Consider the following 27,549-nt stretch of genomic DNA (forward strand, 5'->3'; position numbering starts at 1 on the left):
TTGTTCTCCTCATAGATTTTATTTTTTCTAGATCATGCCCACAGCTTGTTTTGTCTTGGTTCTCTAGGTTTTATAAGACTTGTTAAAATAATGCCATGTTAAAATGGAGTCTAAACTACATGGAGGCTAAAATATGCAAGTTACATGGAAGCTAAACTTGATCTCATTTGTTATTTTAGATCCACCTGGTAAACCTGAAGTTATCGACGTGACAAAGAATACTGTCTCTCTTATCTGGGCAAGACCAAAACATGATGGCGGTAGCAAGATAATTGGATACTATGTTGAAGCCTGTAAGCTGCCAGGTGCTAAATGGGTCCGGTGCAATTCTATCCCCCATCAGATCCCTGAAGAAGAGTACACCGCAACTGATTTAGAGGAAAATGCTCAGTACCAATTCAGAGCAATAGCAAAAACAGCAGTAAACATTAGTGCCCCTTCTGAACCTTCAGATCCAATCACTGTTCATGCAGAAAATGGTAAGGTTTATTACCATTAAGTTTATTACGTAATATTAAAGCTGAGCTTCATACTTCTCACAAAGTAGTCTTCAACGTTCTTTCTTTCTTTCTTTTTTTAACTTTTCAGTACCACCAAAGATAGAGCTTGGGGTAGGTATGAAAGCCTTACTCATAGCAAAGGCTGGAACCAATGTTTGCCTGGAAGCAAATGTCTATGGCAAACCTACGCCAACTATTACTTGGAAGAAAGAAGGGGAGCTTCTAAAACCAGTGGAAGGAATTAAGATCACCACCAAGAGAAACCTGTCTACTGTGGAGCTTTTCAGTGTCATTAGAAAGCAGACAGGAGATTATACTATTACTGCTGAGAACGCAAGTGGTTCCAAGTCAGCAACTATAAAGCTTAAAGTGTTAGGTAAGTTAAAGATGAATGAGAACTGGGCTATCTATTCTGTTAATAAGTGATGGATCTAGAATTTCACTGTCAAACAATTGTGTTTTCCAGACAAACCTGGTCCTCCAGCTTCAGTGAAGATTACAAATATGTATGTAGATCGAGCCATGCTCTCTTGGGAACCTCCTCTTGAAGATGGGGGGTCAGACATTACAAATTACATTGTTGACAAACGTGAAACGAGTAGACCCAACTGGGCTCAAGTCACTGCAAATGTCCCAATCACGAGCTGCAGTGTTGAGAAGCTGATTGAAGGACACGAGTACCAATTTCGCATTTCGGCTGAGAACAAATACGGAGTAGGCGATCCGATCTTAACTGAAAATGCGGTGGCTAAAAACCCATATGGTAAGCACATCTTAGTAACTCCTTCAGTCCGATTGTTACTGAGTTATAGCTGAACAACTGCTTAAGTGCACTTCAAATATTTATTTTTAGATGTACCCGGGCCTTGTGATCCACCAATAATTAGTAATATAACAAAGGACTTCATGACTGTGAGCTGGAAACCGCCTGCTGATGATGGTGGCTCCCCTATAACTGGATATATTGTTGAGAAACGTGAAACAAAAGCTCTTAACTGGACAAAAGTTAATAGAAAGCCAGTCATTGAAAGAACAATAAAGGCCACTGGACTCCAAGAAGGAACAGAATACGAATATAGAGTAATTGCCTTCAATAAAGCTGGGCCAGGCAAACCGAGTGGAGCATCTAAGGCAGCATATGCTCGTGATCCTCAGTGTAAGTTGACAGATGCACATGTGCACACACGCACCCACACATTATTTTTTTATGGCTATATCCAAATGTTTCTGCCATATATAACTTGTGCTTTTGTTTTTATTCCCAGATCCTCCTGGGCCCCCAGCATTCCCAAAAGTTGTTGATTCTACACGTAGCTCTATCAGCCTGTCTTGGGGCAAACCAGCATATGATGGTGGAAGCCCCATTATTGGCTACCTCGTTGAAGTGAAACGAGTTGACACAGACAACTGGGTCCGATGCAATTTGCCAAAGAATTTGCCCAATACACATTATGTAGTAACTGGACTTTCAGAGAACACAGAATATCAGTTCCGCATTTATGCAGTCAATAAGATTGGCTACAGTGACCCAAGTGATGTACCTGACAAGCACTTTGCCAAGGATATTCTAAGTGAGTACTTTGCAAAGCAACTGAATTGGTAATTTTAATCCAGGGCGAGAGGTTCAACCTGTGAATTCATGTGAACCTGTTATAGAAACCCTTGTCCTTCAGTTCCCAACAATGATGAAACAATCCACACACCTCTCTGTTCCTAAAAATCTTGTTTAATATAAAACTATCTACTTTTTATGCCAACCATAATAATATCAGTATTTTTCCTTAATGAAAACATTGTTCACCCTTCTACTTTAAGAAAAAAAAATTTTTTCCTCTTTCTGAATGATACTCGGAAGATATATTTCCAAGAACCAGTTTGGACAAGTGGTTAAAACATTAAACTAGAAACCAGGAGACTGTGAGTTCTAGTCCCACTTTAGGCATGAAAGCCAGCTGAATGACCTTGGGTCAGTCTATCTCAGCTCAACTCACCTCAAGGATTGCTGCTGTGGGGAAAATAGGAAGAGGAAGAAGTATTAGCTATGTTCACCTGAGTTATTTATAAAAATAATGAAGGTGAGATTGAAAAATAACAAAATACTTTTTTAGTATAAAAGTATTCCTCTTGGGAAATATCTAGACAGCAGCACTACAGCATGTGTACATTCTAATTTGATTGGAAGCCTGGAGTGACAAGAGGTATGCTTAATTCAAGATTCTATACAGAAGGAAGTAAGAAATAGAATATAAAATAGCAATAGCACCTAGATTTATATACTACTTCATAGTGCTTTACAGCACTGTCTTTGCAGTTTACAAATGTTAGCATATTGCCCCCAAACAATCTGGGTCCTCATTTTACTGACCTCAGAAGGATGGAAGGCTGAGTCAAGCATGAGCTAGTCAGGACTGAACTCCTGGCTATGGGCAGAGTCAGCCTGCAATACTGCAGTTTAATGACTCACCATAATGTGAGAAGCTTCTCTCTGCTTTGGTTAAATAGCAGGCTGTCTGAAACTTTGAAAGGATGTCTGAAAGACCTTTTAGAATAATTTTCTCTTTGTACTTTCTAACCATCATTTTCCTATTTTTAATTCGCCTTACGTCGTTCATTTTATATTTTGCACTCTTCGTTCAAACGGTTGATTTTTTTTTTTTTATCTTCTATTTGAAATTCAGTTCCACCTGAAGGAGAACTTGATGCTGAATTGAGGAAAGTTCTAGTATTACGTGCTGGAGTCACAATGAGGATTTATGTGCCAGTAAGAGGACGACCGCCTCCAAAGATTTTTTGGACTAAAGTGGGTGCCAACATAAGAGACCGGCCAGGAATGGACATCAAATCAACTGATTTTGATACTTTCCTGCGTTGTGAAAATGTCAATAAATACGATGCTGGGAAATATGTCTTGCATTTGGAGAACAGCTGTGGCAAAAAGTCATATACTATTGTAGTCAAAGTGCTTGGTGAGTGCCAATCTCCACCTGTTTATTTGTTTAAACGCATGCATCTTTTCAAAACCCAATAGTTTCAAAGTCGCAAATTCTTCTGACTTTATATGCAAAAGCATTGTATATTTTAGTCAATAATTGTTGTTCACTTGTTTTAATGCAGATACTCCTGGTCCTCCTATTAATCTGATTGTAAAAGAAGCATCTAAAGATTCCGCTTTCATCTCGTGGGAGCCTCCTCTAATAGATGGCGGTAGCCCCGTGAAGAACTATGTGGTTGAAAAACGTGATGCAGAAAGAAAATCATGGTCTACGGTGGCTACAGAATGTCCAAAAACTAGTTTTAGGATTTCTAACTTAGAAGAAGGCAAATCCTATTTCTTCAGAGTTTTTGCTGAAAATGAATACGGCATAGGTGATCCCTGTGAAACTCGCGATGCTGTCAAAGCTTCAGGTAAGATCATTCTACTCTTCCTCAATTATTAAAAGTCTCCTGTCTCTTAAAGTTTCTGATTTTATTTAGAGCCTTTTTTAATGTAAGTATATATAAATATTTCTTGTTTCAATCAGAAACACCTGGGCCTGTTGTGGACTTAAAAGCTCCACAGGTCACAAAGTCATCCTGCAATTTAACTTGGAAAAAGCCTATAAGTGATGGCGGAAGTCGTATTAATGCATATATTGTTGAGCTCATGACTGGTGAGAACCAGTGGCAAGAAGTTATGAGATCTATGAATCTTCACTATTCAACAAAAGACTTGAAAGAAGGAAAAGAATACCTTTTCAGAGTGAGAGCACAGAATGAAGCTGGGTACGGGACACCGAATGAAATTACCGTGCTGGCAAGGGATGATATTGGTGAGTAGATACCTACAGCCATTTGTTTATTGTACATATGGTGCTTGTGAGCCTTGTGTTTAGTGGAGAAAGAACCTTTCCTGCCAATATGTTTTACAGCAAAAATAACAAAGCTATAGAGAATTCCTCCTTTTCACTTATTTATTGAAGAGCAAAAGGAAGCGGTATGGTGGCCTAGATGTGGAGCTCTCGCCTCACAATCAGGAGGTTATGAGTTCAATCCTAGGTAGCTGTAGATATTTCTCTCTCTAGGCAAAAGAGAAAATATCTGCTACAAGCTGCAAATAAGTGTCAGGAAGGGCTTCCGACCAACGCTTAGCTCCATTCAGTCACCCTGACTCCACCCAATGCAAGGGATTGAAGGCAGGGGTGAAATCCAGCAGTTCTGACAGGTTCTAGAGAACCGGTAGCTGAAACTTTGAGTAGTTCAGAGCACTGGCAAATACTACATCTGGCTGGTCCCAGAGTGGGGTGGGAATGGAGATTTTGCAGTATCCTTCCCCTGCCACGCCCACCAAGTCACGCCCACCAAGCCACGCCAATAGAACTGGTAGTAAAAAAATTTGAATTTCACCACTGATTGAAGGGATGTTAAAAGAAAAAATAAATAAAGAGCAAAAGGGAAGGGAAGTTATTATTGTCTGAACTGAACTTGTAATTATTTGCCTTCTTTGGTTTATAGTGGCACCTGATCTTGATTTAAGAGACCTCCCAGGCTTGTGCTATTTGGCTAGAGAAGGAAGCTCTTTCCGTCTGAAAATTCCAATTAAAGGGAAGCCAGTACCAACCGTGACATGGAAGAAAGGAGAAGACCTTCCTCTAACACAGTCGGGAAGAGTGGCCTTTGAAGCTACAGCAGTTAACACTTCACTCCTTGTTCGTGACTGCCATAAAGATGATGCTGGAAAATATACAATTACACTGAAGAATGTTGCTGGTAGTAAAGAAGGCACGATTTCTGTAAAAGTGGTTGGCAAACCTGGAATTCCAACCGGCCCTGTGAAATTTGAAGAAGTTACAGCTGATGCTATGACGTTAAAATGGGGTCCTCCCAAAGATGATGGCGGGTCAGAAATCACGAACTACATCCTCGAGAAGCGAGACAATGTGAACAATAAATGGGTGACCTGTGCCTCGGCTGTACAGAAAACTACCTTTAGAGTTACAAGACTTCATGAAGGCTCTGAATATTCCTTCAGAATCAGTGCTGAAAATAAATACGGTGTAGGTGAAGGTCTAATATCTGGATCTGTAGTTGCAAGGCATCCATTTGGTAAGTAATAAAGTTGCTCTATAGTCATTTATAGGCAGGGTGGTGCTTCCACTGCGTCTTTGTATGATTGAGTCCAATTTTTCACATTTTCTAGATGTTCCTGATGCTCCACCACCACCCAAAATTGTTGAGGTTAGGCATGATTCTGCATCTCTGACATGGACAGACCCTAAAAAGACTGGTGGCTCACCAATAACAGGTATACCTTTTGAGATACATTTTACTTAAACTTTCCTCAAAGTTTAGTCCCTGAGACACATTTTAATTAACTCACCTTTTCCCTCTTCATAGTTTTGAGCACACTAGGTAACTGAAAAAATCAAAATGCTGGCAACGTATAACAACACTCCTATTTAGAATGTAAAATGATTTAATCAGATTCTGCATCATTTTAAATGTATTTATTTAAATGATTTAAATGTAAATAAATGCATATAACTTGCAAGTAAGAGCTTGCCAGGTAATTTATGGTAATGAGACAGATATTTTAGAGGAAAATTAAGAAAGTTTATCAGAATTTTAGATGCAGATGGCTAAACTGCCTAAAGATTAGAAATGTAAAGGATGCTATAAGAAAAATACTGATTTCTATCAGTTCATTGGTACTTATACTATTACAATAATAAGCAATGTTTGTTTCTTGGTAGGCTATCACCTCGAATTCAAAGAAAGGAACAGTATTTTGTGGAAACGAGCAAACAAGGCTCCTCTAAGAATGAAAGACTTCAGAGTGACAGGACTAACTGAAGGCTTAGAATATGAATTCAGAGTAATGGCAATAAATCTAGCTGGGGTTGGGAAACCAAGTCTACCATCTGAACCAATTGTGGCTCTTGATCCAATTGGTAAGTTATTCTTTCATCTCTCTCCATCCCTCCCTCCTTCCCTCCCTCCCTCCCTCTCTCTCTCTGTCTATCATCTATCTGCCTATCTATCTGTCTATCATCTATCTTTATCTATCTATCTATCTATCTATCTATCTATCTATCTATCTATCTATCTATCTATCTCTTTCTCTAATTAGAAATGGTAATATCCATGTTGCTACTCCTGTATTTTGTTGCTATTATTTTCAGATCCTCCTGGGAAACCTGAAGCTATCAGCGTAACTCGAAACTCAGTAACTTTGGTCTGGACAGAACCGAAATATGATGGTGGACACAAATTAATTGGCTACATAGTGGAGAAACGTGACCTACCTTCCAAAACCTGGATGAAAGCAAATCATGTCAATGTTCCTGAATGTGCATTTACAGTAACTGATCTTTATGAAGGCTCAAAATATGACTTCAGAATTAGAGCAAAGAATACTGCTGGAGCCATTAGCCCACCATCTGAACCTACAGGAGCCATTACATGCAAGGATGAGTATGGTATGTTTTCCATATATGTGTATATGGCATCTTATTCAATTAATTTTAAAGATGTTCTTGTCCTCTTCATTTCCTGAACTTTTTCGTTACAGCGGCACCAACTATTGTTATTGATCCAACTATCAAGGATGGCCTAACTGTGAAAGCAGGAGACACCATTGCAATGTCTGCTATAAGTATTCTAGGCAAACCACTTCCAACTTCAGTCTGGTCAAAAGCAGGAAAAGACTTTAAGCCTTCAGAGACTGTTCATATTGAATCAACACCAACTTCTTCTGCCCTTACTATCAAGTATGCTGCCAGAAAAGATTCGGGTGAATATACGATCACTGCAACTAATCCTTTTGGTACTAAAGAAGAACATGTGCATGTAAAAGTCTTAGATGTACCAGGTCCCCCTGGACCAATTGAAGTCAGTAATGTCTCTGCTGAAAAAGCTACTCTCACATGGACTCCTCCTACAGAAGATGGTGGATCCCCAATCAAGTCTTATGTGCTTGAAAAGAGAGAAACTAGCCGATTGCTATGGACTCAGGTTGCTGAAGACATCCAGTCTTGTAGACACGTTGTTTCTAAACTTATTCAAGGAAATGAATACCTATTCCGTGTCTCAGCTGTGAACCAGTATGGAAGAGGAGAACCATCTCAGTCAGAGCCAGTTAAAATGGTGGACAGATTTGGTAAGCAAAACTGGCCAATAAGTTATAGAATAAATTTACTGCAGTCTGTATAAAAATACAGTATTTTTATACAGTATTTAGTATTTTTTAACATATTTTTTTTTCTTTTCCTAGGCCCTCCTGGTCCTCCTGGCAAACCAGAAATATCAAATATAACCAAAAATACTGTGACAGTGAACTGGAAGAGGCCAATAGATGATGGTGGCAGCGAGATAACAGGTTACCATCTGGAAAGAAGGGAAAAGAAAGGTGTGAGATGGATTAGAGTTTCAAAGAAACCGGTGTCAGATCTTAGATGCAAAGTAACTGGATTACTAGAAGGAAATGAATACGAATTCCGTGTCAGCGCAGAAAACAGAGCAGGAATTGGACCACCAAGTGATATTTCTCAACCAGTGCTAATTAAAGATGCTGCATGTTAGTATAATTCTTGTACTTTGAAAAATTCTTCCATCCTCACTGCATTAATAGCACGATTGCCTATAAAGTGTTTCTAATCTAAGCTCCTTTTTTCCCCATTATTATAGATCCACCAGGACCTCCAGCAAATCCACGAGTAACTGATACGACAAAAACAAGTGCTAGCCTAGCATGGGGGAAACCTCATTATGACGGTGGACTTGATATTATTGGCTACATTGTGGAGCACCAAAAAGAAGGAGAAGAAACATGGGTGAAAGATACCACAGGAACCGCTCTAAGAATCACAGAATTTGTGGTTGCTAATCTCCACCCAGGAGCCAAATACAATTTCAGAATAAGTGCTATCAATGCTGTTGGCGTGGGCGAACCAGCAGTAATTCCAGATGTTGAAATCAGAGAACGTGAAGTGGCTCCTGATTTTGAATTAGATGCTGAACTGAGAAAAACTCTTGTGGTCAGAGCCGGATTGAGCATTAGGGTATTTGTTCCAATTAGAGGACGACCGACTCCTGAAATTACATGGACCAAAGATGACATCCCACTTAAGGCACGGGCCAATATTGAAAATACAGATTCATTCACTCTCCTCATTGTCACAGAATGTAATAGATATGATGCAGGAAAGTATCTGATGACCCTTGAAAATGCTGCTGGCAAAAAGACTGGCTTTGTAAATGTAAAAGTTTTGGATACACCAGGGCCACCAATAAATCTGAAGCCCCGAGACATATCTAAAGATAGCATTACTCTCCAATGGGATATGCCTCTAATTGATGGAGGCTCACGTATAACAAATTATATAGTAGAAAAACGTGAATCAACACGTAAGTCATATTCAACTATCACAACCAAATGCTCCAAATGTTCCCTTAGGATTCCTGGTTTGGCTGAAGGCTGTGAATATTATTTCAGAGTATTTGCTGAAAATGAATTTGGAATTGGTGAACCTGCTGAAACTCCTGAACCTATAAGAGCAACAGAAGCGCCATCACCTCCAGACAGCCTTAATATTATGGATATCACAAGGAACTCAGTCAGCCTTGCTTGGCCAAAACCAGAACATGATGGCGGTAGCAAGATTACTGGCTATGTAATTGAAGCACAGAAAAAGGGTTCAACTCAGTGGACACACATTACTACGGTGAAAACGTTAGAATGTGTGGTAAAGAATCTAACTGAACATGAAGAATATACTTTCCAAGTTATGGCAGTTAACAGTGCTGGAAGAAGTGATCCAAGAGAAAGCAGGCCAGTTGTTGTTAAAGAACAAATGATGCTTCCTGAGTTTGATTTGCGTGGTATCTATCAGAAAACCATAATTGCTAGAGCTGGTGACAATATCAAAGTTGAGATTCCTGTTCTTGGTCGCCCCAGACCAACTATTACCTGGAAAAAGGAAGATCAATTGCTCAAGCAAACACAAAGGATCAACTATGAAAATACAGCTACTGCAACCATTTTGAACATTAATGAATGCACGAGAAATGACAGTGGCAGATATCCAGTCTCCGCTAAAAACATTGTTGGTGAAGTTAGCGATGTTATAACTGTTCACGTGCATGATGTTCCTGGACCACCCACTGGACCAATCAGATTTGAAGAAGTTTCATCTGATTTTGTCATCTTTTCATGGGAACCTCCACTAAATGATGGAGGGGTTCCAATTAGCAACTATGTTGTAGAAATGCGCAAAACTGACAGTACCTCCTGGGCTGAGTTAGCCACCACTGTTATACGTACCACCTACAAAGCAGCTCACCTGACTACTGGCACCGAGTACCAATTCCGTGTTAAAGCTCAGAACAGATACGGCTCAGGTCCGGCTATCAGTTCAGAGAATGTAATTGCTAGCTATCCTTTCAAAGTTCCTGGACCTCCAGGCACTCCTCAAGTCATTGCAGTCACAAAAGATTCAATCAGCATTAGCTGGCACGAACCCCTTACAGATGGTGGAAGTCCAATTCTGGGATATCACATTGAAAGAAAAGAGCGGAATAGCATTCTTTGGCAGACTGTCAGCAAAGCCTTAATATCGGGCAACACCTTCAAATCAAGTGGGCTGATGGATGGCATTGCATATGAATTCAGAGTCATTGCAGAAAACTTGGCAGGTAAAAGTAAACCAAGCAAGCCATCTGAGCCAACCTTTGCTCTCGATCCTATTGATCCTCCTGGAAAGCCAATTCCTCTAAACATCACAAGACATGCAGTAGCGCTAAGGTGGACAAAACCTGAATATAATGGAGGCTTTAAGATAACTGGCTACACAGTTGAAAAAAGAGATTTTCCAAATGGCCGATGGCTAAAAGCAAACTTTAGCAATATATTAGAAACCGAATTCACTGTGAGTGGGCTTACTGAAGATGCTGCTTATGAATTCCGTGTCATCGCTAGAAATGCTGCCGGCGCCGTTAGCCAGCCTTCTGAGCCATCAGATGCAATAACATGCAGAGATGAAATCGAGGCACCAAGAATAATGGTTGACGCTAAATACAAAGACACTCTAGTAGTAAAAGCAGGTGAAATTTTCAAACTTGAAGCAGATGTTGCAGGCCGACCTCCACCAACTCTAACATGGACAAAACAAGACAAGGAACTTGAGGATACAGCAAAATTGGAAATTAAAATAGCAGATTTTTCTACAGTTCTTACCAATAAGGACTCCATAAGACGGGATGGTGGTGCATATATGCTTACAGCATCCAATCCAGGCGGCTTTGCGAAACACATTTTCAATGTCAAAGTTCTAGACAGACCTGGTCCCCCACAGGGACCTTTGTTGGTGTCTGATGTTACCATAGAGAAATGTGTCCTGTCATGGCTCCCACCTTTAGATGATGGAGGTGCTAGTATTGATCACTATGTTGTTGAAAAACGTGAAACAAGTAGATTGGCGTGGACATCTGTAGCCACAGAAGTTCCTGTAACAAAACTGAAGGTCACAAAGCTATTGAAAGGCAATGAATATGTGTTCCGAGTAATGGCTGTTAATAAATACGGAGTTGGTGAAGCTCTAGAATCAGAGCCTGTCCTAGCAGTGAATCCTTACGTAATACCCGATCCTCCCAAGACACCTGAAGTTACAGCTATTACCAAAGATTCTATGATTGTATGCTGGGGACATCCTGATTCGGATGGAGGAAGTCCTATAACCAATTACATTGTAGAACGTCGCGACAGAGCTGGATTACGCTGGGTGAAATGTAATAAGCGAGTTGTGACAGATTTGCGTTACAAAGTTTCTGGACTCACAGAAGGCCATGAGTATGAATACCGAATAAAGGCTGAAAATGCTGCTGGTATAAGTGAGCCAAGTCCTAGTAGTCCATTCTACAAAGCTTGTGACACTCTTTTCAAACCTGGTCCACCTGGTAATCCCCGTGTCTTAGATACAAGCAAGTCATCAATTACAATTGCTTGGAATAAACCATTATATGATGGTGGCTCAGAAATTACTGGCTACATGGTTGAAACAGCATTACCTGATGAAGATGAATGGAAAATTGTAACACCACCAGCAGGACTCAAGGCCACATCATTTACCATCACTAATCTAAAAGAAAACCAGGAGTATAAAATCAGAATTTTTGCCATGAATTCTGAAGGCATTGGTGAGCCTGCAAATGTTCCTGGGACACCAAAAGCTGAAGAACGAATGCTTCCCCCTGAGATTGAACTGGATGCAGAGCTGCGTAAAATTGTGACTCTCCGAGCTTGTTGTACTTTGAGACTTTTTGTTCCGATTAAGGGAAGACCAGCACCTGAAGTAAAATGGTCACGAGAACTTGGGGAATCTTTAGACAAAGCCACAATTGAATCCACAAGTTCTTACACTTTACTCACGGTTGGAAATGTAAATAGATTTGACAGTGGCAAATATATATTGACTATAGAAAACAGTTCAGGTAGCAAATCAGCATTTGTAATTGTAAGAGTCCTTGATACCCCTGGTGCCCCACAGAATCTGAAAATAAAAGAGATCACCATGTCATCTGTCACGCTCACCTGGGAACCTCCCCTCATAGATGGTGGCTCTAAAATAAAGAATTATATTGTTGAAAAGCGTGAAGCAACAAGAAAGGCATACTCTACTGTTATAGCCAATTGCCACAAGACCACCTGGAAAGTGGACATGCTACAAGAAGGCTGCAGCTATTACTTCAGAGTTCTGGCTGAAAATGAATATGGAATAGGTCTTCCGGTTGAAACATCAGAATCAGTTAAAGTGTCTGAGAGGCCTCTACCTCCAGGAAAAATAACTTTATTAGACGTGACAAGAAACAGTGTGTCTTTGAGTTGGGAAAAACCTGAGCATGATGGAGGAAGCAGAATTTTAGGCTACATTGTAGAAATGCAAAGCAAAGGCAGTGACAGGTGGGCCACTTGTGCCACTGTTAAAGTTACTGAAGCTACTATAAAAGGATTGATCCAAGGGGAAGAATATTCCTTCCGTGTTTCAGCACAAAATGAAAAAGGAATCAGTGATCCTCGGCAACTCAGTGTACCTGTCATTGCAAAAGATCTTGTGATACCTCCAGCATTCAAACTCTTGTTTAACACATTCAGTGTACTAGCAGGTGAAGACTTAAAGGTTGATGTTCCTTTTGTTGGTCGACCCAAACCAACTGTAACATGGCTTAAGGATAATGTGCCACTAAGGCAAACTACTAGAGTAAATGAAGAAAATACAGAAAGCAACACAGTGCTAACAATAAAGGAAGCATGTAAAGAAGATGTCGGACAATATTTGGTAAAACTTACAAATTCTGCAGGTGAAGCAACCGAAATTCTTAGTATTATTGTCCTCGATAAGCCAGGCCCACCCACCGGACCGGTGAAGATGGATGACATAACTGCAGATAGTATTACCATTTCTTGGGAGCCACCCAAATATGATGGCGGCAGTTCCATCAACAATTACATTGTAGAAAAACGTGATACGTCTACTACTGCTTGGCAGATTGTTTCGGCAACTGTTGCACGAACAACTCTAAAAGTGAGTAGATTAAAGACTGGAAGCGAATATCAATTCAGAATTGCTGCTGAAAACAGATATGGAAAGAGTACATATCTCACATCAGAGCCTGTGGTTGCCCAATATCCCTACAAACTACCTGGCCCACCTGGAACCCCACACGTACCTGAAGTCTCCAGAGATACTATGATGGTACATTGGAATGAGCCAGTCAGTGATGGTGGCAGCCGAATTATTGGCTATCATTTGGAGCGCAAAGAAAGAAACAGCATACTATGGGTTAAGTTGAACAAAACAGCAATTCCTGACACTAAATTTAAAACAACTGGACTTGAAGAGGGACTTGAATATGAATTCAGAGTTTATGCAGAAAATATTGTTGGTATTGGAAAGGCAAGCAAATGTTCAGAATGTTACACAGCTCATGATCCTTGTGATCCTCCCGGCCGTCCAGAACCGATAATTGTCACAAGAAATTCTGTTACTCTTCAGTGGAAGAAACCAAAGTATGATGGTGGAAGCAAGATCACAGGCTACATTGTTGAAAAGAAAGAATTACCGGAAGGCCGCTGGATGAAAGCAAGTTTTACTAACGTAATTGAGACTCAATTTGCAGTAACTGGCCTGGTTGAGAATCAAAGGTATGAGTTCCGTGTGATTGCACGTAATGCAGCAGGGGTTTTCAGTGAGCCCTCTGAAAGTTCAGGGGCTATCACAGTGAGAGATGAAGTAGAACCACCTCGCATAAGTATGGATCCCAAATTTAAAGAAACACTTACAGTGCATGCTACTGAATCATTTAAGATTGACGCTGATGTTTATGGCAAACCACTGCCTTCTATTCAGTGGCTGAAAGGTGACAAGGAACTAACAAACACAGCACGTTTGGATATAAAAAGTACTGACTTTGCCACAAGCCTAAGCGTGAAAGAAGCTGTTCGTATTGACAGTGGACATTATATATTGTTGGTGAAGAATGTTGCAGGTGAAAAAACTGCTTCTGTTCATGTCAAAGTCCTTGACAGACCTGGGCCACCTGAAGGGCCTGTTGTTATAACAGGGACAACTGCTGAAAAATGTATGCTATCATGGAAGCCCCCACTTCAGGATGGAGGCAGTGACATTTCACATTATGTTGTTGAAAGAAGAGAAACAAGTCGCTTAGTTTGGACTTTAGTTGATGCCAACGTGCAAACTCTTAGTTGCAAAGTTACTAAACTCTTAGAAGGGAATGAATATATCTTCCGTATCATGGCTGTCAATAAATATGGGGTTGGCGAACCTCTTGAATCTGAGCCTGTACTTGCAAAAAATCCTTTTGTGGTACCACATCCACCAAAGGCTCCAGAGGTTTCAGCTGTTACTAAGGATTCTATGATTGTTGTATGGGATAGACCAGTTTCTGATGGAGGCAGTGAAATTTTGGGTTATGTGCTAGAAAAACGTGACAAAGAAGGCATTCGGTGGACAAGATGTAGCAAGCGTTTGATCAGTGAACTTCGATATCGAGTCACAGGACTTCTGGAAAATCATGACTATGAATATAGAGTCTCCGCTGAAAATGCAGCTGGTCTCAGTGAGCCCAGTCCACCTTCTATCTACTATAAAGCTTGTGACCCTATATATAAACCAGGTCCACCAAATAACCCCAAAGCAATAGATGTTACAAGATCTTCAGTTTTCCTTTCTTGGGGTAAACCAATCTATGACGGTGGCTCTGAAATTCAAGGATACATTGTTGAAGCGTGTGATGTAAGTGTTGGTGACTGGGCTATTTGTACACCACCAACTGGAATTAAGAAAACAAATATGGAAGTAGAAAAATTGTTGGAAAAACATGAATACAAATTCCGAATTTGCGCTGTTAATAAAGCAGGAGTAGGAGAGCATGCTGATGTTCCTGGAACCATCCTTGTTGAAGAAAAATTGGAAGCTCCAGATCTTGACCTTGACTTAGAACTGAGAAAAGTGATCAATGTAAGAGCTGGTGGTTCATTAAGATTATTTGTTCCTATCAGAGGCCGCCCAACACCAGAAGTAAAATGGAGTAAAGTAGATGGTGATATCAGAGAAGCAGCTATTATTGACAGTACCAGCAGCTTCACCTCGCTTGTTCTTGATAATATGAATAGATTTGACTCTGGAAAATACACTCTTACTTTAGAAAATAGTAGTGGAACAAAATCTGCCTTTGTCAGTGTAAGAGTCTTGGATACTCCAGGTCCTCCTGTTAACCTGAAAATCAAGGAAATTACCAAAGACTCTGTTACAATTTCATGGGAGCCTCCACTGATAGATGGTGGAGCTAAAGTTAAAAATTATATTATTGAAAAGCGTGAAGCCACAAGAAAATCCTATGCAGCTGTTGTAACAAACTGCCATAAAACATCCTGGAAAATTGATCAGCTCCAAGAGGGTTGTTATTATTTCTTCAGAGTTTCTGGAGAGAACGAATTCGGAATTGGCCTGCCTGCTGAAACAAGTGACCCAGTTAAGGTGGCTGAAGTTCCTCAACCTCCAGGAAAAATAACAGTGGATGATGTTACGAGAAACAGTGTTTCATTGAGCTGGGCAAAGCCTGAACATGATGGTGGGAGTAAAATCTTACAGTACATTGTAGAAATGCAAGTGAAGGGTAGTGATAAATGGTCAGAGTGCACACGTGTTAAAGTTCTTGAAGCAGTTATTACTAATCTAACCCAAGGAGAAGATTATCTCTTCAGAGTGATGGCTGTAAATGAAAAGGGCAAGAGTGATCCACGATCGCTTGCAGTACCAATAACCGCTAAAGATCTTGTTATTGAACCAGATGTCAGACCAGCATTCCACAGTTACAGTATACAAGTAGGACATGATCTAAAGATCGAAATACCAATATTTGGTCGACCTAAGCCTACTGTCTCTTGGACCAAAGATGGCATTCCATTAAAACAGACAACCAGAGTAAATGTAATTGATTCACCTAATCTTACAGTTCTAAATATTAAAGAAACAAATAAGGAGGACAATGGAATATATGAAATTGCAGTTGCTAATGTGGTTGGACAAAAATCTGCATCTATTGAAATTATAACACTCGATAAACCAGATCCTCCTAAAGGCCCAGTTAAATTTGAAGATATTAGTGCTGAAAGTGTCACAATATCATGGAATCCTCCGGTGTATACAGGTGGTTGCCAGGTTACTAATTATATTGTTCATAAGAGAGATACAACCACGACTTCATGGGAAGTAGTTTCAGCTACTGTTGCAAGAACTACTCTGAAGGTGACTAAGCTGAAAACTGGCTCAGAATATCAATTTAGAATATTTGCAGAAAATAGATATGGGCAGAGCTTTGCCCTGGAATCAGAACCAGTTGTTGCTCAATATCCCTACAAAGAACCAGGCCCCCCTGGAACACCATTTGTGACAATAGCTACAAAAGACTCTATGATTGTGCAATGGCATGAACCAATTAATGATGGTGGAAGTAGAATTCTAGGTTATCATCTTGAACGAAAGGAAAGAAACAGCATTCTGTGGACAAAAGTGAACAAAACTATTATTCAAGATACACATTATAAAACATCTAATCTCGAAGAAAACATTGAATATGAATTTAGAGTTTCTGCAGAAAATATTGTTGGCGTAGGCAAAGCAAGCAAAGTTTCAGAATGCTATGTAGCACGTGATGCCTGTGATCCACCAGGTTGTCCTGAAGCTATTATTGTTACAAGAAGTGCCATCACTCTGCAGTGGACCAAGCCAGAATATGATGGTGGCAGCAAAATAACAGGCTATGTAGTAGAAAAACGAGACTTACCTGATGGTCGTTGGATGAAAGCAAGCTTTACCAATATCACTGAAACTCAGTTTACCGTGTCAGGTCTTACTGAAGACCAACGATATGAATTTAGAGTCATTGCAAGGAATGCTGCTGGAGCAGTAAGCAAACCTTCTGACAGCACAGGACCTATAACAGCAAAAGATGAAGTTGAACTTCCAAGAATTTCCATGGATCCAAAATACAAAGATGCAATTGTTGTAAATGCTGGTGAAACTTTCAAACTTGAAGCCGACGTACATGGAAAACCAATCCCTACTATTATGTGGCTGAAAGGAGATAAAGTCCTTGAAGATACTGCTCGATATGAAATAAGGAATACAGACTTCAAAGCTCTGATTACTGTAAAAGACGCTATACGTGTTGATGGTGGGCAGTTTATTCTGCAGGCAACCAATGTTGCAGGAACAAAATCAGTACCTGTAACAGTAAAAGTACTAGATCGGCCAGGGCCTCCAGAGAGTATTCAGATTTCTGGAGTTACTTCTGAAAAGTGTTCCTTATCATGGGTTCCACCAATCCATGATGGTGGCAGTGATATTTCCCACTACATCATTGAAAAGAGAGAAACTAGTCGTCTTGCTTGGACAGTTGTTGCATCCGATGCTGTAGCCACAATGCTAAAGGTAACAAAACTTCTGGAAGGCAACGAGTATATATTCCGCATAATGGCAGTTAATAAATACGGAGTTGGCGAGCCTTTGGAATCTGCACCCGTACTTATGAAAAGCCCATTTGTTGTTCCTGGTCCACCAACATACCTTGAAGTTACCAATGTTACAAAGGATTCTATGACAGTCTCCTGGCATCGTCCAGATAGCGATGGTGGCAGTGAAATCATTGGCTACATTGTAGAAAAAAGAGATAGAACTGGTATTAGATGGGTGAAATGTAATAAACGTCGAATTACAGATTTACGATTAAGAGTCACAGGACTAAATGAAGATCATGAATATGAATTTAGAGTATCTGCTGAAAATATAGCTGGAATTGGTGAACCAAGTCAAGTTACTCCATACTGGAAAGCATGTGATCCTATGTTCAAGCCTGGTCCACCCACTAATGCCCATGTTGTTGATACAACCAAGAATTCAATCACAGCTGCATGGGGGAAACCTATTTATGATGGTGGCTGCGAAATCCTGGGATATATTGTAGAAATCTGCAAAGCTGATGAAGAAGAATGGGCAATGGTTACTCCACAGACTGGTCTGAGAGTTCATCGCTTCGAGATCAAAAAACTCATAGAACATCAAGAATACAAGCTAAGGGTGTGTGCTCTCAACAAAATTGGAGTAGGTGAGCCTGCAACAATTCCTGGCACAATTAAACCAGAAGATAAACTTGAAGCTCCTGAACTTGATATAGACTCAGAATTAAGGAAGGGAATTGTTGTCAGAGCTGGTAGCTCTGTCAGGATCAATATACCATTTAAAGGACGCCCCACTCCTGAAATCACATGGTCTCGGGAAGAAGGAGAATTTACAGATAAAGTTCAAATTGAAAAAGGAATAAATTACACACAGCTATCAATTGATTACTGTGATAGAAATGATGCTGGGAAGTATATACTTAAACTGGAGAATAGCAGTGGTTCTAAGTCTGCATTTGTTACAGTTAAAGTACTTGACACACCAGGACCACCACAAAACTTAGTAGTCAAAGAAATAAGGAAAGACTATGCTGTATTGACATGGGAACCTCCAGCTAATGATGGTGGGGCAAAGATAAAGAACTATGTTATCGATAAACGTGAGTCAACCAGAAAAGCATATGCCAATGTGAGTGCCAAGTGCAACAAAACAAGCTTTAGAGTTGAAAACCTTACAGAAGGAAGCATTTATTATTTCAGAGTTATGGCTGAAAATGAATTTGGAATTGGTAGTCCAGCTGAAACTGCCGATGCCTCAAAAGCATCAGAGCCACCTCTACCCCCTGGAAAAGTGACACTCACTGATGTGACACAGAGAAGTGCATCATTTATGTGGGAGAAGCCTGAACACGATGGAGGCAGCAGAATTTTGGGCTACATTGTTGAAATGCAGCCAAAAGGATCTGATAAATGGACCGTTGTTACTGAAACCAAAGTCTGCAATGCAGTTGTGTCTGGTTTAAGTTCTGGACATGAATATCAGTTCCGTGTCATGGCATACAATGAAAAAGGCAAAAGTGATCCTAAGCCACTGGCAGTTCCTGTGATTGCCAAAGATCAGACAATTCAGCCCAGTTTCAAATTGATGTTCAATACATATACTGTACAAGCTGGAGAAGATCTTAAAGTAGAAATTCCCTTTATAGCTCGACCAAAGCCTACTATCACTTGGGAGAAAGATGGCCAGCCTCTGAAACAGACAACCAGATTATATGTTGAAGATACAGCAACATCAACTACATTGTTTATTAAAGAAAGCAACAAGGATGATTTTGGAAAATACACTGTCACAGCAACCAACACCGCAGGCACAGCGACAGAGCATCTTAGTATAATTGTGCTAGAAAAGCCTGGCCCACCCCAAGGACCTGTCCGTTTTGATGAAGTTAGTTCAAACTTCGTAGTCCTCTCATGGGAACCACCAGCATATACAGGTGGCTGTCAGATATCCAACTACATTGTCGAGAAACGTGACACTACCACCACTGTTTGGCAAATGGTATCAGCAATGGTCGCAAGGACAACTATTAAAGTAACAAACCTTAAAACAGGAACTGAATACCAGTTTAGAATTAGTGCTGAAAATCGATATGGAAAGAGCACTGCGCTAGATTCTAAGCCAGTTCTTGTACAATATCCATACAAAGTACCAGGGCCACCAGGAACCCCCTATGTCACTACAGCCACCAAAGACCACATGATAGTACAATGGCATGAACCAGTTAACGATGGAGGAAGCAAAGTTCTTGGATATCATCTAGAACGTAAAGATAAAAACAGCATCCTTTGGACAAAGATCCATAAGACCCTCATCCACGACACAAAATACAAAACAGAAGGTCTTGAAGAAGGTCTTGAATACGAATTCAGAGTTTCCGCTGAAAACATTGTTGGAGTAGGCAAGGTTAGCAAATGTTCTGAACTGTATGTTGCTCGAGATGCTTGTGATCCACCAGGCCGTCCAGATGCCATTGTTATCACTAGAAATTACGTGACACTAAAATGGAAAAAACCCGAATATGACGGTGGTAGCAGAATAACTGGATACATTGTGGAAAAGAAAGAACTACCTGAAGGCCGTTGGATGAAGGCCAGTTTTACAAATGTAATAGAAACTGAGTTTACAGTAAGCGGTCTTGTAGAAGACCAAAGATATGAATTCAGAGTAATTGCAAGAAATGCAGCTGGTAGCTTAAGTGAGCCCTCTGAAAGCACAGGGCCAATTATCGCTAGAGATGCAATTGAAGCACCAAGAGCTTCATTGGATCCTAAGTACAAAGATCTCATTGTTGTTCGTGCGGGAGAAACATTTGCTCTTGAGGCTGACATCCACGGTAAACCTATTCCTGATGTTAAGTGGTCAAAAGATGGAAAAGAATTTGAAGAAGCAACTGCGAGAATGGAAATTAAGACTACAATTGAAAGAACAACTCTCACGGTCAAAGATTGTGTCAGATTAGATGGAGGCCATTACACACTTACATTGACTAATGTTGGTGGCACAAAATCAATACCAATCACTGTAAAAGTCCTTGACAGACCTGGACCCCCAGAAGGCCCTTTGAAAGTTACAGGTGTGACAGCAGAAAAATGTTACCTTGCATGGGGACCACCTTTACAAGATGGAGGTGCTAGCATTTCGCATTACATTATAGAAAAGAGAGAGACAAGCCGGCTTTCATGGACACAAGTATCATCTGATGTTCAAGCTCTGAATCACAAAGTAACCAAACTTCTTTCAGGCAATGAATACATTTTCCGTGTAATGGCTGTTAATAAATATGGAATTGGCGACCCTCTAGAATCAGAACCTGTGTTGGCATGCAATCCATATAAGCCTCCAGGTCCTCCTTCAACACCTGAAGCTTCTGCAATCACGAAAGATTCTATGATTGTAACTTGGTGCCGCCCGACTGACAATGGTGGAGCTGAAATTGAAGGTTATATACTAGAAAAGCGAGACAAAGATGGCATTAGATGGACCAAGTGCAATAAAAAGAGACTGACAGACTTAAGATTGAGAGTAACTGGACTGACAGATGGTCATTTCTACGAATTTAGGGTTTCTGCCGAAAATGCTGCTGGTGTTGGTGAGCCCAGTGAACCATCAATTTTCTACCGTGCTTGTGAGGCAATATATCCACCAGGCCCGCCAAACAATCCAAAGGTAACAGACACCTCCAGATCATCTGTGTCCCTTGCATGGGGCAAACCTACTTATGATGGTGGTGCTCCTGTTAAAGGATATATTGTAGAATTTAAAGAAGCTACTGCTGACGAATGGACAACTTGTACACCCCCATCAGGTTTACAAGGAAGACAATTCACAGTAACAAAACTTAAAGAAAATAGCGAGTATAACTTCCGCATCTGTGCTATGAATTCTGAAGGAGTTGGAGAACCAGCAACTATCCCTGGTAGTGTTGTTGCAGCTGAAAAAATGGAACCTCCTGAAATAGAGCTGGATGCAGATCTCAGAAAAGTTGTCACAGTGCGTGCTAGTGGCACATTACGTTTGTTTGTCACAATTAAAGGAAGGCCAGAGCCAGAAGTGAAATGGGAAAAAGCAGAAGGCACCATGAGTGACAGAGCTCAGATTGAAGTAACCAGTTCTTATACAATGTTAGTAATTGACAATGTAAACAGATTTGACAGTGGAAAATATAACCTGACTTTGGAAAACAACAGTGGCAAGAAATCAGCATTTGTTAATGTGAGAGTACTTGATACACCAAGTGCACCTGTAAATCTGACCGTCAGAGAAGTAAAGAAAGATTTAGTGACATTAGCTTGGGAGCCTCCTCTTATTGATGGTGGAGCTAAAATCACAAACTACATAATTGAAAAACGTGAAACAACCAGAAAAGCCTATGCCACTATCACAAATAATTGCAACAAAAATGTCTTCAGAATTGAACAGCTACAGGAAGGATGCAGCTACTACTTCCGGGTCTTAGCTGCAAATGAATATGGAGTTGGTTTGCCAGCAGAAACACCTGAACCAGTTAAGGTTTCTGAACCACCGTATCCACCTGGAAAAGTAACTCTTGTTGATGTTACTCGTCACAGTGCTACTATTAAATGGGAGAAACCAGAGAGTGATGGTGGCAGTAAAATAACTGGCTATGTAGTAGAAATGCAAACTAAAGGAAGTGAAAAATGGAGCACCTGTACCCAAGTTAAAACATTAGAAGCAACAATATCTGGATTAAGTATGGGAGAAGAATATACTTTCCGTGTCTGTGCTGTAAATGAAAAAGGGAAGAGTGATCCAAGACAACTTGGAGTTCCAGTAGTTGCAAAGGACATTGAAATCCAGCCTTCGGTTGAGCTCCTTTTCAATACATTCAGTGTTAAAGCTGGTGAAGATCTTAAGATTGATGTACCTATTAGAGGAAGACCAGTACCATCTGCCAACTGGAAAAAGGATGGCATGCCTTTAAGAGAGACAACGAGAGTGAATGTCCATACTTCAAAAACATCCACATTGCTAGTCATCAAAGAAGCTTCAAGAGAAGATGTAGGAAAGTACGAATTAAATGTTGCAAGCAGTGCTGGCTCTACAACAGCTCTCATCCATGTAATTGTTCTTGATAGACCAGGACCTCCAACCTCATTACATATTGATAATGTCAGTGCAGATAATGTATCCATATCTTGGGAACCCCCTGAATATGATGGTGGCTGTCAAATTAATAATTACATTGTAGAGAAAAGAGAAACTACAACAACAACATGGAGCATCGTATCTGCAGCAGTTGCACGAACTTCAATTAAAATACTTCGCTTAACCACTGGATCAGAATATCAATTCCGCGTTTCTGCAGAAAATCGTTATGGCAAGAGCGCTTACGCTGAAACTGCCCCTGTTGTGGCAGAGTATCCATTTAATCTACCTGGCCCACCTGGTACTCCTCGAGTTGTACATGCAACGAAAGCCTTCATGATTGTAAGTTGGCAGGAACCAGTTAATGACGGAGGTAGCAAAGTACTTGGTTATCATCTTGAACGTAAAGAACGAAGCAGCATCCTTTGGACTAAAGTTAATAAAATCCTTCTAAGTGATACTCAGATGAAGGTCACAGGCCTTGATGAAGGCCTGATGTATGAATATCGTGTCTACGCTGAAAACATTGTAGGAATTGGCAAATGTAGCAAATCATGTGAACCAGTGGCAGCAAGGGATCCATGTGATCCACCTGGCCAACCTGAAGTGACCAATATTACAAGGACATGTGTCTCACTATCATGGACCAAGCCAGAATATGATGGCGGTGCTAAGATTACAGGCTACATTGTTGAGCGGAAAGAGCTCCCAGATGGTCGTTGGCTGAAGTGCAGTTTCACCAATGTACAGGAAACTTTCTTTGATGTGACCGGGCTTACTGAAGACCAACGCTATGAATTCCGTGTTATTGCCAAGAATGCTGCTGACCAATTTAGTGAACCATCTGACTCCACTGGGCCAGTTACTGTAAAGGATGACATAGAAGCTCCAAGAATTATGATGGATGCCAAATTCAGAGAGATTGTTATTAAAGCTGGAGAGACTTTAAAAATCAATGCTGACGTTGCAGGACGACCCTTGCCAATAATTTCATGGACAAAGGATGGCAAAGATATTGAAGAAAAGGCAAGAGTTGAAATAGTCTCCACAGATCATGCTACAACAATCACTGTTAAAGACTGCATTCGACGGGATTCGGGGCAGTATGTATTAACATTACAAAATGTTGCCGGAACAAGATCATTAGCAGTTAACTGCAAAGTACTTGACAGACCAGGTCCACCAGCAGCCCCACTAGAAATTAAAGGCCTGACGGCTGAGAAATGCTATCTGTCATGGGGACCACCTCAAGAAAATGGAGGGGCGGAGATTGACTATTATATTGTGGAAAAACGTGAGACCAGTAGGCTTGCATGGACTCTTTGTGAAGCAGAACTTCCAACAACTTCCTGCAAAGTTATGAAACTACTTAGAGGAAATGAATATATTTTCAGAGTGATGGGTGTCAATAAATATGGTGTTGGTGAGCCCTTAGAAAGTGAGGCTGTCAAGGCCCTGGATCCTTTTACTGTTCCAACCCCTCCTAAATGTTTAGAGATTACCAGTGTGACAAAGGAATCCATGACTCTTTGCTGGGCAAGACCTGACAGTGATGGAGGAAATGAAATTTCTGGTTATGTGATTGAAAGGCGTGAGAAAAACAGTTTACGGTGGATACGTGTAAATAAAAAGCCAGTTTATGATCTCAGAATAAAATCTTCAGGCCTTCGGGAAGGATGTGAATATGAATATAGAGTATATGCAGAAAATGCTGCCGGCCTTAGTCTTCCTAGTGATCCTTCACCACTAATAAAAGCAGAAGATCCAGTTTTCCTACCATCACCACCATCTCGGCCCAGGATAATGGACCATACAAGATCTCATATAACAATTGCATGGACAAAACCATTGTTTGATGGGGGAAGTCCTATTATTGGATACACTGTTGAATACAAGCTAACTAGTGAAACTGATTGGTTAACTGCTATTCAAAGCTTAAGAGGAACAGAATACACTGTGATGAGTCTTACATCAGGAGCAGAATATGTTTTCAGAGTAAGGTCTGTGAACAGAATTGGCGCTAGTGATCCAAGTGATGCCTCAGAACCTCAAGTAGCAAAAGAAAGAGAAGAAGAACCTGTTTTTGATATTGATAATGAAATGAGAAAGACGTTAGTTGTGAAAGCAGGTGATTCATTTACAATGACTGTGCCTTTCAGAGGAAAACCTATCCCTAACGTGCTATGGAGTAAGCCAGACACTGATCTCCGCACACGAGCAAATATTGACTCCTCAGATAACCGCACCTCGCTGACTGTTGAAAAGGCAACACGAAATGATTCTGGAAAATATACACTGACATTACAAAACATTGTAAACACAGCTAGTTTGACATTAATTGTTAAGGTTCTTGATACACCAGGACCTCCATCTAATATCATTGTAAAAGATGTAACAAAAGAGTCTGCTGTGTTATCTTGGGAAGCTCCGGAGAATGATGGAGGGGCTCCTGTGAAGAATTACCACATTGAAAAACGAGAAGCAAGCAAGAAAGCTTGGGTCACTGTAACCAACATTTGCCATCGTCTTTCCTACAAAGTTGCCAATCTACAAGAAGGCGGAACGTATTACTTCAGAGTCTCTGGAGAAAATGAATTTGGTGTTGGTGTTCCCATTGAAACCAAAGATGGAGTTAAAATAACGGGTGAGTAATATTTAAAAAAAAATATTTTATCTGCTTCACTTATGATTTATTGAAGTACATTTTAGCAGGACTTACATCCATGCTTGAGTTTTAATGTATTCATAATGCTTATATCAGAGGTGGTATTCAGCAGGTTCTGACCAGTTCTGGAGAATGGGTAGCGGAAATTTTGAGTAGTTCGGAGAACCAGTAATACTACCTCTGACTGGTCCTGTCCCCATCTATTCTCTGCCTCCCGAATCCCAGCTGATCGGGAGGAAATGGGGATTTTGCAGTATCCTTCCCCTGCCACGCCCACCAAGCCACAGAACCGGTAGTAAAAAATTTTGAATCCCACCACTGGCTTATATTAACAATATAAATTTAATGCAAAATAGCAATATAAAATGATGCAAAGCCACAATGAAAGGTGTTTGTCTTGATAAGACAAGTTCCAATATATGTAAGGAAGTCAAGTATAGAGCTTATCCAGGCAAAATATTTATTTGCAGAGTATCTTACAAATAATAAGTATGCATCCAACGTGTTTTTGTTCTCAATTATCTTCCTATTTTTTAGAAAAACCAAGCCCACCAGAAAAACTGGGAGTATCGAGCATTACCAAAGACAGTGTATCCCTTGTATGGCTAAAACCCGAGCATGATGGTGGAAGCAGAATTGTTGGCTACCTTGTTGAAGCCCTAGAGAAAGGGCAGCAGAAATGGGTCAAGTGTGCTGTAGTCAAGACGACCCATCACATTGTCCAAGGCCTCAAAGAGAACATGGATTATTTCTTCAGAGTATTCGCTGAAAACGAAGCTGGTCTCAGTGATCCTAGAGAGCTTCTTCTTCCTGTCACAGTTAAAGAAAAAATGGGTATGTATTCCATTAGTGAGAATAAAGTTGTCTGAATTTAACTGAACGTGGAATCATGGGCATTTTCGATATTTTTAATGTGCTATTGTTGCATTTTTCAGAATCGCCTGAAGTGGATATGAAAGGTTTCCCGAACCATACAGTTTATGTGAGAGCTGGTTCAAATCTAAAGGTCGAGATTCCAATTTCGGGAAAACCCTTGCCAAAGGTGTCTTTATCCAGAGATGGCATTCCCCTCAAGCCAACCATGAGGTTTAATACAGAAACCACTGCAGAGTGTGTAATTATTAACCTTAAGGAAAGCGTGGCTACCGATGCTGGTAAATATGACATCACAGCTGCAAACTCCAGTGGAACCACAAAATCCTTCATCAAAATTGTTGTCCTGGATAGACCAGGTCCCCCAGTCGGTCCTGTTGTGGTGAGTGACATCACTGAAAAAGGAGTCACCCTGAAGTGGGAGCCTCCACATTATGACGGCGGAAGCCAAGTCACAAACTACATTGTGCTCAAAAGAGAAACAAGCACTGCTGTGTGGTCTGAGGTGTCTGCAACAGTTGCTAGAAATATGATTAAGGTCATGAAGTTAACCACCGGAGAAGAGTATCAGTTCCGTATCAAAGCAGAAAATCGCTTCGGCATTAGCGATCATCTCGATTCAGCGTGTGTGGTTATAAAACTGCCTTATAGTAAGTACTTCCGTTTTTTGGGTTCTGGTTGCATGAATTTGTCAGACATAGGCATATATTTTGCTAACTTGCCTCTCCTGTTTATTCAGCTACCCCTGGGCCACCTTCAACACCATGGATCACTAATGTTACCCGAGAAAACATCATTGTTGGATGGCATGAGCCTGTTTCTAATGGAGGCAGTGCAGTCATTGGTTACCATCTGGAAATGAAGGACAGAAACAGTATTTTATGGAAGAAAGTGAATAAAATGATTATACGCACAACTCACTTCAACACAACTACCATTACAGCTGGACTAATTTACGAATTCAGAGTTTACGCTGAAAATGCAGCAGGCATCGGAAAACCAAGCCACCCATCTGATGCAGTTCTTGCAATTGATGCGTGCGGTATGTATTCAGTAATACAGCATCACATTCTCCACAGAGAGGAGAAGGGAGAGGAGGAAAGGAAAAGGGAGAAGAGGGAAGGAGAGAGGGGAGAGGAGAAGGAGAGAGGGAAGGAGGGGGAGGGGAGGAGAAGGAAAGAGGGAAGGAGAGGGAAGTGGAGGGGAGAAGGGAAGGGAAGGGAGGGAAGGAGAAGAAAGACGGAAAGAGATTTGTTTGTTTGTTTGTTTGTTTGTTTGTTTGTTTGTTTGTTTGTTTGTTTGATTTATATGCCATCCTTCTCCAGAGACTCAGGGCGGCTTACAATGCATTAAGCAATAGCCTTCATACTTTTGTATATACCTGCTTAGTAGG

General features: G+C 40.6%; 1 protein-coding gene across 2 annotated transcripts in view; it reads left to right on the plus strand.

Moving 5' to 3' along the window:
- The window catches only part of TTN (titin), a 319,867-nt gene that overhangs the window by 260,129 nt on the left and 32,189 nt on the right, over positions 1–27,549 (plus strand). For both annotated transcript variants that reach the window (XM_070957152.1, XM_070957229.1), the window contains 18 exons: positions 180–479; positions 589–876; positions 967–1,263; positions 1,354–1,656; positions 1,766–2,071; positions 3,179–3,466; positions 3,615–3,905; positions 4,022–4,309; positions 4,992–5,582; positions 5,677–5,781; positions 6,230–6,427; positions 6,659–6,955; positions 7,048–7,635; positions 7,750–8,052; positions 8,163–25,262; positions 25,821–26,117; positions 26,219–26,806; positions 26,896–27,198. In XM_070957152.1, coding sequence (XP_070813253.1) covers positions 180–479; positions 589–876; positions 967–1,263; positions 1,354–1,656; positions 1,766–2,071; positions 3,179–3,466; positions 3,615–3,905; positions 4,022–4,309; positions 4,992–5,582; positions 5,677–5,781; positions 6,230–6,427; positions 6,659–6,955; positions 7,048–7,635; positions 7,750–8,052; positions 8,163–25,262; positions 25,821–26,117; positions 26,219–26,806; positions 26,896–27,198 — 22,731 coding nt within the window. The remainder of the gene's footprint in view (positions 1–179; positions 480–588; positions 877–966; positions 1,264–1,353; positions 1,657–1,765; positions 2,072–3,178; positions 3,467–3,614; positions 3,906–4,021; positions 4,310–4,991; positions 5,583–5,676; positions 5,782–6,229; positions 6,428–6,658; positions 6,956–7,047; positions 7,636–7,749; positions 8,053–8,162; positions 25,263–25,820; positions 26,118–26,218; positions 26,807–26,895; positions 27,199–27,549) is intronic.

This window comes from Pituophis catenifer, unplaced genomic scaffold (assembly GCF_029215685.1).
Source record: "Pituophis catenifer annectens isolate HBS135680 unplaced genomic scaffold, rPitCat1.0.hap2 SCAF_1, whole genome shotgun sequence".
Lineage (NCBI taxonomy): Eukaryota > Metazoa > Chordata > Lepidosauria > Squamata > Colubridae > Pituophis > Pituophis catenifer.